At 39.4% G+C, this 14,948-nt stretch overlaps 1 protein-coding gene across 2 annotated transcripts in view; it reads left to right on the top strand.

Annotated features, from left to right (window-relative positions):
• The first annotated feature begins 2,057 nt into the window (after positions 1-2,057).
• The window catches only part of Znf385b (zinc finger protein 385B), a 294,054-nt gene continuing 281,163 nt past the window's right edge, over positions 2,058-14,948 (top strand). Inside the window, exon 1 of one of the 2 annotated variants that reach the window (XM_045148245.1) lies at positions 2,058-2,395. Coding sequence is in view for 1 of the 2 variants with exons in the window: in XM_045148242.1 (XP_045004177.1) it covers positions 2,371-2,395 (25 nt within the window). In the remaining variant the exon portion in view is untranslated. The remainder of the gene's footprint in view (positions 2,396-14,948) is intronic. The other variant, XM_045148242.1, reaches the window with a different exon arrangement.

Below are 14,948 nucleotides of genomic sequence, written 5' to 3' on the forward strand. Positions count from 1 at the left end.
AGGTTAATTGCAATGTTTACTGATTCTGCATATGAATATGCACATTTCGCTACAGAAATGTTAATGTGTCTGCCTGCAGAGTTGTTGTCCCAGATCCAGCTGGAGGTGTTGCACCATTCATGGTGTATGTGGAGAACCATCTTCCTGGAATCTGAAAACGTTGATATTTAGAAAGCATCACATACTAAAGACTATCAGAAGGAAGTGAGAATCTTTCATCAAATTTGTGGTTTTATTTTTAAAGCTCTATCTTATTACTAGGGTGCTTTACTTGAGGTAATAATGACAGGATTTTCTGGTATTGAGTCTTTCATGAACTATTTTCTAAGACCAGAAGAGTTTTGTGTGGCAGAAGGGAAGAGAGGAAGGAAGAGGAGGAGAAGAATAAAGAGGAAGAGGAGGAGATCATGGGGTAAATCTATGATGTTCATGGCACTTAATGCATCCAAGTGTTGCCCTAAGGGCTTCACAAAATAAATGGAATTTAGGTGGCAAAAGTAATTACAAAGGGTTACTTTGCATATCTGTATGCACACGCACACATATATGGTTTGTGTCTACTCATAGCTGTCTGTATTACATCTCCAAGATGGTGTCTAGAAGTCTGTAAGAACTCATATCTACATATAAGGACATGATGCAGATACAGGAACACTTTGTTTAATACTGCTTGAAGATGCTACCTTATGCAAATGTATGTGCTGGCATATCACTCGCTCTTACACAGATTCTGAATGCTGAGAAGTAGCTCACCAAGTAGGAAGTAGCATGACTAGAACTAAATGCTGCTGTTCACAGAAAACTGTCAAATCTAGCATTGTCTTTATTGTGTCCAGATTTGCTCTACTTTTGCAGACACAGTGGAACCCAAATCTCATCAAAACCTGAATATGACCTTAACTGTTTTTTTGTCAAGCTGCCTGTTAGGAATTTCTTTCTTTGATTTAGGGATTTCTGATCAATATTTCATGTCTTCTTTTTTTGTTGTTTAAATCAAGGTTTTAAAAATGTATTTATTTGAGAGAGAGGGAAAGAAAGAGGAAGACACACACACACAAATAGAGAGAGAGAGAGAGAGAGAGAGAGAGAGAGAGAGAGAATGGATGCATCAGGGCTTTCAGCAAACTCCAGAGTCATGCACCACCTTGTACATCTGGCTTATGTGGGTCCTGAGAAATCAAACCTGGCTCCTTTAGCTTTGCAGGCACGTGCCTTAACCGCTAAGCCATCTCTCCAGCTGCCATATCCTCTTTTGTTTCACACTTCCCATGCACCCATCAATGCTCCACATTTGACCATCTTAAATCATTGCTGCTACTTTCTGAGATGTAGCAACCTCATGCCTTTTGAAAGACATGTCAACTGGCTCTTGCCTTTTATATGCTAGTAACAAAAGAGAAAGAATGGTTAAGAAGGTAAATATTTAAATTTGGGGTTTGCTAGACGTGGAAGAGACAGAATTAATAACACTATAGATTTTTTTTTAATGAATAAAACTTAACAGTGTCAAAAATAGTATCTCTGCATGGTTTTTGGTTTTGTCACACAGAATACATTTAAATTTCTACAGTTAAGAACTTGTCTTAGAAAAAAAAAATGTTGTGATTTTTGTCCTGGTGTTAGCACACTTTTTCTGTCACCATTTTAATTTAAAGAGTAGCACTTAGGAGTTAAAGGATATTTCATTTTCTAATAATGGACATTGGTGTCACCTACAGCATATTTTTTTTTCTTTATTACTGTCTTGGCCACTAAAGAAGTCCCAGGAACCTACAGTTATTTTGGATTTTGCAGCCTTTATGATAAATCCTTACACTATAGACTACTGTTTTCGTCTCTGTATCCTGCTTATTGTCGAAAAGCCAGAGCTATTTTTAACATTCACACAATTTTGAAAGATGATTCTTCATTCCACAAGGTTTGTTGCTAAATCTGTGGAGCCGTTCATAATTACATCCTTTTTGTGGTTTGCCTGAATTTGATCACAGTGGCTGATTTCATGCATTGATAATGAAGGCTTAGGTTGCCTGCTCCTCGGCACAAATCCACCTCAAGCTTGCACGTTGACAGTGCTTCTGGCTTCAGCACGCATGGAGATACAGATTGAAATTGCTCGGCTTTCTTTACAAATGACTCAGAGCGTGCCTGTCCTTCCCTAAAATGTTGCCAGCGTGTAAAGGATTTTCAATGAGCAGTGCAATAAGCCAGCAAGTGGGAAGGTTGGAGCGGCACTGATGTAACGTGGGGCTGTCACACGGATAATCAGGCTGGAGCCAAGTCCCCGTAGCACTGTGCATCACTCTGGTCATATCCTGGAAGTTTTGTTTACCCAACTTGGTTGCTGGTGAAGCTGCCGAGAGCCCTGCGAGGATGTGGAGTGGACTTCCTAGCAGAGGTGAGCATTTTTATTCAAAAACTTGGATGCTGGGCTCTGGCATGTCAGTAAGCGATTCTTTCAAACATTGTTCGGAAGGCTGTGGAGTCATCACTGGGGTTGATCATGTTTTGCTGGCACTTCTAAGGGGAAATCAGAAGAGCAAATATGAGATTCTTTAATTTATTGGGGAGTAACTCCTCAAATGGGTGTGATAAGCATCCTTTTCTTTCTGTGCTAGCTGTGTACCGAGGACATCTTACCAGTAGGTGACTTCCTTTGCATTTTAAGCATTCAGAGCAAGTCAGTGATATGCAATTTGCTATCATTACTGAAAGTAGGCAATTAGCAGAGTTATTATGCACTCCAGGTACATAAAGCAGCCTGCCAGCTAAATGTTTTGCTGAATCTTTGACGTGAAAGATACATAGGAGGAAACAAAGTCATGTTTACAAGATAACAGAAAGTAAGAGAAATGGACTGTGGGCTGGAGATGAGACCTTGTTAAGCTTGACATTTTTAATAATTAAAAGTTATGACCTGTCATGCAGTGGACTACCTACAGTAATTGGTTTCTAGAGATGGTGTGTTAGGCTGATGAGGAAATTAACAGCATTTCTTGATAAAGCATGTTTTGATTAGATGTGATATTTTCAGTGAATCAGATTTTTATCTTTTAAATGTAACTTCCCCTGGGACTCACCTGGGGAATTTAAGCCACAGATCATCATGCTCAGAAAAGGTCTCATGTGCCATTTTAAGTATAGGGGGTTTGAGAGCCAACTAGATAAGGGCAGGCTCAAAGTCAGCTTCCTAGTAGACAGGTCCTATTGCCTAGGCTCTGCTAAACTCTGATTCTGTGTGATGAGAAGTCATTTCTAAATGAGAAAGGCGTGTGACGTCTATGATGAATCCAAATAACATTATGCCTATTAAGTGTCTTGCATGTTAGGGTTACATAAAAATCTATTTTTATTTGATTAGAAGCTAATATGGCAATCAGATGTGGATGTGAGAGTGTGTGTATGAGTGTGTGTGTGTTTCTTGCTTAATTTATCTGAGGCAACTCTTTTATAGCTTTCAGCTTTAAAGTTACAGATGAGTGTTGTTTTTTGAAGACTGGAGAACCCCGTTTATTGCCAGTACATGTAAAGCTTCACTAAGCAAACGCATCAGGAGCAAACCACTTGTGTTTGCCAATCTGTCTCGGCAGGTCCCAGGGCCACTATCTCACTAGAAGCCACTGTGTGCTTTTGAAAGCATGAAATTAGTTTTATACTGAGCACATGGTTTCTCATTTAGCAGCTCTTTTTATGGTAATGGTCAATTTGTGGTTTGCTGCCAGGATTTTGGTGTTGTGTCAAAACTGATTGCTCTGCTAAGATGTCCCTGTGAGATGAAAAGGAAAAAGTGGGGAGGTGGGAAGAGCCTCATTAGACCCTCAAGAAGAGAATGTTACTTCGAGCCTCATCTATACTCCTGAGCACATTGTCATTTCTCCAAAGTTCTTTATGCTGCTCACTTCAGCAACCACATATGTAAAATCCACACATCCATAAGCATAGACCTTCTTTAACCACTGACATCAAAATAGCTACGTTCTGAGACATACAGTATTTGTTCCTCTCCTTACTATTCGTGATGATCACACTGTGCCCCCCCCCCCCATTGTAGTGCTGATCTGTTTGGTAATGCATGCTAGAGCTCTGCTCTGGGGAGGCAAAGGCTTCATACATTTTATATTAGCTATAAACAAACCATACATTGTTGTATGTATATGTGCTCTGAGCAGATGAGCTAAGGTTCAAATGGAATCAATAGAAGAGATGTTGAAATTTTGAAAAAGTATCTTCTCATGCAATAAACTCATCTTGGAATTTTGAATACTGTTTTATTTGCTTTCAAAGAATGCTGATAAACAAGAAGCACTTATAAATGTGGTAAATTTGCCCTCCTTAGCCTTTTCCCTTCCTGAAAGTTTTTGAAATAGAAGTGACCAAAACTATTGAACAATTTAGGGGAATAATAATTTCTTATTATTATGCCTAATAACAATAAAAATTTCATATAGTATTTATTTTCCAGCAGTGGTAATGGTATACACACACACACACACACACACACACACACACCCCACACAGTGGAATGCTGGTACTATACTGTTTAATCTTATGCAGTCTTAAGAAAATACCTCCAAATCTTGAATTTTATGACTTTTTAAAAAATTATCCTTGGATCTATGCTGGTACTATAGTGTTTAATCTTATGCAGTCTTAAGCAAATACCTCCAAATCTTGAATTTTATGACTTTTTTTTAATTATCCTTGGATCTTTGCCTAGGTTAAGTGGTAACATCTGATTAGAGACTCAAGATAAATTGTTGCTGGTGAAATGTAAGGGTATAATATGTGTCATTTTAATTAAACTAAACATTTTCTTGTTTTAGATGAAACATAATTTTAGACAACTTATTTTTGTCTGTTCTTTTGGGAATTTTATATTACCAATGATTATCAGATTGTCAGGGGACTTTGTTTCAGATTCCAATTTACAAATATCTCCTATTTATTACTTTCCCCAAAACAAAGAAACAAAATGTGTTTGTGGGTTAATAATTAGAAGGTATTAAGGCATTGAAAATTTCTCTTTGAAATTCCTAATAACATAATGGATTTAGTAAATGAAAATCTTTAAAGGCATTTTAGAATGTGAGAATTTTCTAGAATAGAAAGATTTGTAATATACATAATATAGAAAATTCACTGAGGAGAAGCAAGGGATAATTTAGCATATCCCTTAAGTCCCAGTAGCAACTTCTCTTTTTTTAAGTAAAAGAATTTAGGAAATTATGAGGAAGTGAGCCTCGTGAATTTCTGTGATCTACCTGCAACTTTTCATTTTTGTATCAAAGGTGAACAATGTTGACTTGTTCGTTACCAGATTTTAAAATGGTAACTTGAATATAGCAAATGTGTTTTAGTTGAGATCATGATTTTAAAACCAAAGTATTCTAAGTTGCTAGGACCTTCCCACTTGTGAACACTGAGTAGTTAGTCTGGGTGATTTAGTTTGTAGCTTGTTTTGATGCTTCCATCAAATTCTGAGATGTGGTGGTAAGGTGGGAATGCAGTCAGGAAATTCTGAGATGTGGTGGTGAGGTGGGGATGCTGTCATGAGATTCTGAGATGTGGTGGTGAGGTGGGGATGCTGTCATGAGATTCTGAGATGTGTGGTGAGGTGGGGATGCTGTCATGAGATTCTGAGGTGTGTGGTGAGGTGGGGATGCTGTCATGAGATTCTGAGATGTGTGGTGAGGTGGGGATGCTGTCATGAGATTCTGAGATGTGTGGTGAGGTGGGGATGCAGTCATGAGATTCTGAGGTGTGGTGGTGAGGTGGGGATGCTGTCATGAGATTCTGAGATGTGTGGTGAGGTGGGAATACAGTCAGGAAATTCTGAGATGTGGTGGTGAGGTGGGGATGCTGACATGAGATTCTGAGATGTGGTGGTGAGGTGGGGATGCTGTCATGAGATTCTGAGATGTGTGGTGAGGTGGGAATGCAGTCAGGAAATTCTGAGATGTGGTGGTGAGGTGGGGATGCTGACATGAGATTCTGAGATGTGGTGGTGAGGTGGGGATGCTGTCATGAGATTCTGAGGTGTGGTGGTGAGGTGGGGATGCTGTCATGAGATTCTGAGATGTGTGGTGAGGTGGGGATGCTGTCATGAGATTCTGAGATGTGGTGGTGAGGTGGGGATGCTGTCATGAGATTCTGAGATGTGTGCTGAGGTGGGGATGCTGTCATGAGATTCTGAGATGTGTGGTGAGGTGGGGATGCTGTCATGAGATTCTGAGGTGTGTGGTGAGGTGGAGGTGCTGTCATGAGATTCTGAGATGTGGTGGTGAGGTGGGGATGCTGTCATGAGATTCTGAGGTGTGTGGTGAGGTGGGGATGCTGTCATGAGATTCTGAGATGTGTGGTGAGGTGGGGATGCTGTCATGAGATTCTGAGATGTGTGGTGAGGTGGGGATGCTGTCATGAGATTCTGAGGTGTGTGGTGAGGTGGGGATGCTGTCATGAGATTCTGAGGTGTGTGGTGAGGTGGGGATGCTGTCATGAGATTCTGAGATGTGGTGGTGAGGTGGGGATGCTGACATGAGATTCTGAGGTGTGTGGTGAGGTGGGGATGCTGTCATGAGATTCTGAGGTGTGTGGTGAGGTGGAGATGCTGTCATGAGATTCTGAGATGTGGTGGTGAGGTGGGGATGCTGACATGAGATTCTGAGATGTGTGGTGAGGTGGGGATGCTGTCATGAGATTCTGAGATGTGTGGTGAGGTGGGAATGCTGTCATGAGATTCTGAGATGTGTGGTGAGGTGGGGATGCTGTCATGAGATTCTGAGGTGTGTGGTGAGGTGGGGATGCTGTCATGAGATTCTGAGGTGTGTGGTGAGGTGGGGATGCTGTCATGAGATTCTGAGATGTGGTGGTGACGTGGGGATGCTGTCATGAGATTCTGAGATGTGGTGGTGAGGTGGGAATGCTGTCATGAGATTCTGAGATGTGTGGTGAGGTGGGGATGCTGTCATGAGATTCTGAGGTGTGTGGTGAGGTGGGGATGCTGTCATGAGATTCTGAGGTGTGTGGTGAGGTGGGGATGCTGTCATGAGATTCTGAGATGTGTGGTGACGTGGGGATGCTGTCATGAGATTCTGAGATGTGGTGGTGACGTGGGGATGCTGTCATGAGATTCTGAGATGTGTGGTGATTTGGGGATGCTGTCATGATATTCTGAGATGTGGTGGTGACGTGGGGATGCTGTCATGAGATTCTGAGATGTGTGGTGACGTGGGGATGCTGTCATGAGATTCTGAGATGTGTGGTGAGGTGGGGATGCTGTCATGAGATTCTGAGATGTGTGGTGACGTGGGGATGCTGTCATGAGATTCTGAGATGTGTGGTGAGGTGGGGATGCTGACATGAGATTCTGAGATGTGTGGTGAGGTGGGAATGCTTTGATGAGATTCTGAGGTGTGTGGTGAGGTGGGAATGCTGTCATGAGATTCTGAGGTGTGTGGTGAGGTGGGAATGCTTTGATGAGATTCTGAGGTGTGTGGTGAGGTGGGAATGCTGTCATGAGATTCTGAGGTGTATGGTGAGGTGGGAATGCTGTCATGAGATTCTGAGGTGTATGGTGAGGTGGGAATGCTTTGATGAGATTCTGAGGTGTGTGGTGAAGTGGGAATGCTGTCATGAGATTCTGAGGTGTATGGTGAGGTGGGAATGCTTTGATGAGATTCTGAGGTGTGGTGGTGAGGTGGGGATGCTGTCATAAGGTAGTTATTCTTGCATCATAGCTCTATTTTCTTTCTTTCAATCTTTTCATGACTTTCTTTTCCTTTTTCCCAATAGTGAACTATAAAGGTCTAGTTTTATGATTAACAGATTTAGCAAATAGTACTTCCTGCTAAACTGGAAATTTAGTTAAAACAAGTAGCAATTTTAAAGTATTACTATCCACAATATTTGGGTAAAAGTTATGCTAAAAATAAGTTGTTTAGCTGAAATTCAAGTGTGTCTTGCTATCCTTTACTAATCTAGCCTTCCTCTGTATTTTCTAAACAAGCTGCATCTCATTTAGTAATGGCCTATGCAGTTGTTTCTATGAAAACCAAAATGGAGGCTTCCCATTCATGCAAAAGAAGTCTATTGCTACTGTTATACATTATGTCTGAATACATCTCTCATATGTTACTATTTGAGAAACTAAAAATAGTTCAAAATTAGGATTGTAGAGTGGAGATGATGAGTAAGTATATAGAAGTTAATGACCAGGATAAATAAGTACAGGCAGTATAGTAAATAATGGCTTCCCATTTCTATTTGTCAGATAGAACATTTTTAGGACATTTTCTTACCAGTCAGATTTGAAAAAATGAATTATTTTTTCATGGTTGTATTTAAGATACATAATGAAATGTCCTTCCTCTATATCCTCTCCCCTGTTTGGCCTTTATTTAAATGTGTTCTTTCCCTTTTTAATTTGTGTGCTCAATTTTTGACTGCCACCCTATAGGTTTCTTAGAAAGACAGAAAAACATATGAATTTGCCTAAGATGGATATCTGTGCAATCCCTTATTTACCTCACCATAGCCAAAGAAAAGAAAAATATTTCTGTCTACTATATGTATCATATAATGACAAAATACTCAAGCAGGTTTTTATTGGATTCTTAGAGCAGTTGTATAATATATTTATGTATAATTTATACACATGTTAATCTATTTACCCCATTCCTAGCCCTGAGCTACCCCAATTTTAACCTCACAAAAACACAACAGAACACTGATTGTATCCTGGCTCTGAGTGAAGCCTCCAGGCAGGAGAACAAAAGGGCTTTGCCTAAGAGGCTTCCTCTTACCTAAGGCTGTATTGCAAAAGATTTATTCAGTCTTCTGACTTAGCTTTCCTTTCCTTTACCACTTTCTCATTTTTTATGAAATATCTCCTTCTTTTGTGTAAATATTTCCAACAGGAGTAAATACTCATCAATGTATAATTTAATTCTCAAAGTCAGAAAAAACACAATTAGAATGAACTTCAGGTACCATAATTGAATAGTGTGTTGGGATATCTTGCAATTGTTTAATGACTAAAATATGAGAAGTTACATGGAGTGTGGAGTGATTTCTTTAAACTTTCTTTACCAATCTAAAAGGTCACTCCAGTGCTCTGTTGTCATGTGACATGTCAAACCAGGAAACCTACTGGGACCCAAACTCATAAGTTGAATGTAAGTGAAGTTAACCTAAATTTTGGAAATGGCTGGATACCACTATTGTAATAAAATATTGTTTAGTAAACCATACCTTCATTGAACTAAATGTACTCATTCAGCAATCAAATTTATTTCTCAGTGTCTATTTTATTGGAGGACAATATTTTACTTCCATTTTTCCTATCTATTTACATATCTGATTATTTTAGATTGGAAAATATATTCTTTTTACTTGCACTCACTCATCAATCTGTTTTCAACTGTTTTCTCTAATTTTACCTAGTCATAAATGTTACTTTTTATGCATTTCTTCTTCTAGTTGTTTGAAAAGGGTTGGTGGCCTTTTACAGTAACTAAACTATGCTCTTTGGGGAAACTATTCTGATTTATCTTTACCTTAAATATTCCCCTCGTTTAGTTTCCAAGTTCTCATCAGTGTCCTCTCACATAGGTCAGTCATATGTGGCTGCATAGTATACTTGTTATGGCAAAAAAAAAAAAAAAAGTGAATCCATGATCTAACTTCCACTCACTGTCTCTCTTCCAATTATTTTTGAAACTTGGAAAGACACTGATTAACAAGTTTAAATTCCTAGTTTAAAAGACTATTTTTGTTAATTTCCTACAAGCTGAGTGCTGTGGTTTGAATGTGTAGCCAAAATTCACATATTGGAAAGTTCACCTCCAACACAACAGCCTTGGTAGCTGGAGTCTAATGACAGGCATTCAGGTCACAGGTGCTCCACCCTCAGGAATGGATTAACACTATCAGTAAAGGGTGTGAGTGAGACTATGAGTTAGCCTTCTTGTTCCCTTGCTGTGGGATGCCTTCTACCACATTATGATATAGCAAAAATGTCCTTGCCAGATATAGCATTCCAAAACCATAAGAAATGCATATTTTTCCTTTACAAATTACAAAAAAAGTCTTTCATAGTCTGTCATAGGAGCACAAATGGACTGAGATTTACATGTGTGTGTGTGTGTGTGTGTGTGTGTGTGTGTGTGCAAATAGAAATTAAATACCAAATAGATGCTTCTCTAGTGAGTACCTAAGTTGTCAGAGGAGGTTAGGAGCTTTCTGTCTTCTCATCTCTTCCATTCCATTCCAGCACCATTGAGGGCATTTTGCCAAATGATTTTTTGCTGAGAATTGAAACTTGGTACATGTCAATGTCACTTGGAAATCAATGATAATGCTACTTCTAGGTGTTTTGCTGCTGCTATTGTTATCATCATTATTATTGCCTCATTCACTCTCCAAACCCAAAGGACACCTGGCCAAATGAACTCAGGGTGAGGCTTCATGATCTGCAGTCACTTGGTTCAAATACCTAGTCACTTGTATTTATCATCCAAGGGAAACATAAGTACTAACATGTTTATTAGAATACAAGAAAGGATATACATTTAGATCCATCTCCTTCTGACAGTTTAAAATGATATTTTCTTTGACTTTGGAGGGCTATGGGTTCTGCAAAAGACCAGGATTAAACAGATTCAACAATAGTGAATACACAGGAGCTTCTTTTTTTCTAACATTTTTACATATGCAATGTACTGCATAATGGGTAATATTATATTCATAATAAACTGGTTACCTTTGTCTAGCTGGAGCTTTGAATTTTCTATAATTTAAGTGCATGATGGGCTAAAGGAAGTATCATCCACATTGTCTAAACATTTTTCTAAATTTAGGGTAGTGAGCAGTAGAAGCCACTCTTATAGCAGTTAGAAGTCCTACACTGGGTTAAAAAAACATAAATAATGTTGCAATCGGGACAACATGGAAATGATCTCTCATGATCTAATGATATCTTGGTCCAGCTACCACAGGTTTAGCCTATCAGCAAATTTCATCATATTTTTGTAAATGGAATGAGTGTGGTAAATGGTGTTTATCACAGGACTTAGTAATGACAATAGAAACAGATAACCCTCAAGCTAATTTCATACTCTACTCTTTACATATGTAAACTCAGTGCTTGTGATAACCCTATAAGGTAGTCTAAGGAAAGCGAAGTACAAAGAATTTAAGTTACCTGTCCCAAGTCATAGAGCCATTTCTGCTGACACTTTGATTCCAGGGACAGAAGGTCCAAAATCCAAAGATTTAACCAGGGCCTTAGACTGTGTCTCAGTAAGAGGATCACAATGTCTTCATTGATAGTTTGTTGTGATAAAGAATTCCCTGGACTGAGCTGGTTGAATACCTATACCCAAAGTGTACCTTGTCACATGAAGTCAGGGTGAGGCTCGAGGACTGGCAGTGACTCGATTCCACCACTGCTGGCCTAGTAATTTTTCCCATTACCAAGCCAGCATGGCCAAGAGTACTGAGTATTTTGACAGGAAGAGATTAATAGAGGATTTTTAATATGTAATATATGTTAATATATGTAATAGCGACAGCTTTCCTTAGCTCTTAGGTAAAATTACTCTTGATGGGAAAGAACATTCCAATAACAGCATGTAGTGAAAGGATTTCATTTTTGAGAAGGTACATTTCCTCCACTGGTATCATTAAAGAAAAACAGATTATGACTTAGATGTGAGTAAAGGACATTTAGGAGTTGGCTTGATGGTGACAGTAGATGACCATCCAACCTCATGTTCAACAATGTTGTGTGCATATTAAGTTACAAGTGTAGTACTAAGTGGTTATTAGCTCAGTGCATTTGTTCTGCTTTAAGGCTGTGAGTGTTTATGGGAATGATCTGCAGCACTCCAAGCTGAGCTGGGTGGCCATGACCTCCCTCCCTCCCCACATTATCGTCTACTCATCTGCAGAGGAGGGATCACCACAGAATTCACTAACAACAGGCTCGCAACAAAGACTAAGTGAGATTGGCAAGGTCGGGGACAATGGAAACAGTAGGGTTGTCAAAGAGTGACTTTCTGGTTTGGCATGTGATAAGTATTTAGTAAACACAACTCTATTATTTTTCAAATTATTCTTTCTTCTGTTATAGCCACCTTCTAGAAATATTAGTGTCTGAAGGATAAAACCTAGAAGTGTAATATTGGTGTGAGGCATGTGGCTGGAGCTCAGGAGACCTAAGTACATGGAATAAGAAGTAAGATGTTTGGGTAGGTGGGGGCGACCTGAGGAAACAACAAACGTGGCAGTTTCTCAGTAGAGGCCTGGGATTTTTACTACTTAATTCATTTTCATCTGTTATTCTATTCAATCCCTCACCTCTTCTGAGGAGTAGAGAAAGTATAATTTTCTCTTCACACTGATAATAGGCTAGCATCATCAAAAGACAATGACTATAGTGCTTTTTAAAGATACAGGTCTCGGGACACCTACCTCCCCATGCACTCAGCAGCTTCCAGCCATCACACTAGCTTCTATCGCCCAGTCTGCGTATAGCTTTATGTCTATGTTTGATGGGGGATTTGTCACTAGAGATTGTAGACAATATGATGAGGTTTGCATGTAAAAGCAAGGTGTCAGAAGGCAATGTGGCCAGTGAATTTCACTTATTTCAGAAACAGTGGTGCAATGCTTTTTCATTGCTCAGAAGACAGTACTTAAGGGCTTGGATGACCCCATGGGTAAGAATACTAGCTGTGTAAGCATGAGAACCCGAGTTGGATCTGCAGCAATCACACAGAAGACAGGGCCATGCATGTCTGTAACTCCAAACTGAGGGGTGGAAACAGGAAAATTGGTGGGGCTCTCTGGCCAGCTAGTCTTAACTGAAATAATGGCAAGCTAACGGCTCAGTAAGAGAGTGATAGAGGAGGATACCCAGGGGCCTCCTATGGTCTCTGCACATGTGCACATGGAGCACGCACATTTGTACCCATGTGTGTCTAACACACGCATGTGTGCACACACAAAGTGGGGTAAAAGACAGTGGTTACAAAAAGGTTGTGATGATGATTTAAAGTTCCGGAAGCAGCCTTACCAGCCAATGGTGTTAACATTAGCCTCACATTTTATTGCATCTGACTGTGCAAAGGGCTTCCTGTATAATATGATTAACTATCCTTGACACACCTCATGCTAAAGGGCTTGCTTCTTTACCAGGGTAAAACAAATTCACTTAGCAGGAATCACCACGAATTAAAAGTTTAATAGCCCTGGCCTGGAGACATAGCTTAGTCGTTAAAGGTGCTTGCCTGTGAAGTCTAACGACACAGGCTAAAGTCTCCAATACCCATGTAAACCATATGCACAAGGTGGTGCATGCATCTGGAGTTTGTGTGTAGTGGCTCGAGGCCCTGGCATGACCATTTTCTCTCTATATATATCTGCCTTTCTCTCTATATACATATCTATCTATCTGCCTCTATCTCTCTCTCTCTCCCTCTTTCTCAAATAAATGAAATATTTACAAGTAAGTTTAATGATTCTGTGACTTGGAAGAAGCAAAGGTAGGAACTAAAGATTGTATTTTGTTGATCAAAGGAAGAGCTGAAAGCCTGGCAAGATGGCTTAGGGGTTATAGGTAAATGCTTGCAAAGTTCCTTGCCGTGATACAATTCCCAAACCATCCACATAAGCTGGATATGAAAAGTGGCACAAGCTTCTGCAGTATATTTGCAGCAGCAAGAGGCCCTGGTGTCCCTCTGCCCTACTACAAATATTTATTTGTTAATAAATGAATTTAAAATTAAATAGGGGATTTGAAAAATGAACTGTATCTGTCTCAGAAAACAAGGTAAAGAGCATTGCAGAAGACATCTAACTCCAGTCTCTGGCCTCTCCAAGCATGTGCACATGCACCTACACAGAGACATGGATTCACACACTTATGTACATTCAAAACATTTAACTGCAAAATAGGTGGAGAAAAGATGTAATGTTTAATTTTTTTTTTTTTTAATTTGAAAGAGAGAGAATGGAGTGGATAGAGAGATAATGGGCATATCAGGGCCTGTACCCACTGCAAATGAACGCCAAATGCCTGCACCACCACTCACTTCTTGGCTTTACATGAGCACTGGGGAATCGAACCTGGGTTCTTTGGCTTTGCTAGCAAGCACCTTAACTGCTAAGCTATCTCTCCAGCCAAAAAATGTCTTTTAAAAAATGTTGTAAGCCGCCCCAAAAAACATATCAAGTAGAGAATTTTATCAATTGAGTGATTGCATAATCTTTTTCACTAAATATAGTTTATAAACAATGAGTATAGATTCACCTAACCTGAGTATTTATTTGTAAACTATCATTGCCAATATGATTATTTTTACTGGCGTGTATTTATTTTTCTTTTATTACATATAAATATGGTTATATAATATTTTAAAAAATGAACAAACAATGAGCTGAGGAGATGGATTAGTGGTTAAGGCACTTGCCTACAAAGCCTGATGACCTGGGTTTGATTACCCAGTACCCATGTAAAGCCAGATGCACAAAGGGACACATGCATCTGGAGTTTGCAATGGCTGAGGCCTTGGCATGCCTATTTTCTTTGTCTCTCTTCTCTTTATTTCTCTGCCTCCAAATAAATAAATGAAGAAAATATTTCAAAAAATATCAACAAGGTCTATTTAAAGAGAAAGCTCTTTTCCATACTTAACCCTATGTTTGGATAGTACACATATTCTATTATAGTATTAACCATATTGCATATGATTTATTTATGTGTCTTCTTACTAGACTGTGAAGATCTTACTGTGGAGTCTGTTTCCTGATTCTTTCCAATATGTGACCCTAAATACAATAACTGACATTATGGTCAAAGCATTAAGTAGAGGGTAGGACATGTGCAGACAGGATCTGTGAATACTTGTGCAAGACTCACTAAAGTATTTGATACTTCTGTTTTTAAATGA

Source organism: Jaculus jaculus, chromosome 4 (genome assembly GCF_020740685.1).
Source record: "Jaculus jaculus isolate mJacJac1 chromosome 4, mJacJac1.mat.Y.cur, whole genome shotgun sequence".
In the NCBI taxonomy this organism is placed as follows: Eukaryota; Metazoa; Chordata; class Mammalia; order Rodentia; family Dipodidae; genus Jaculus; species Jaculus jaculus.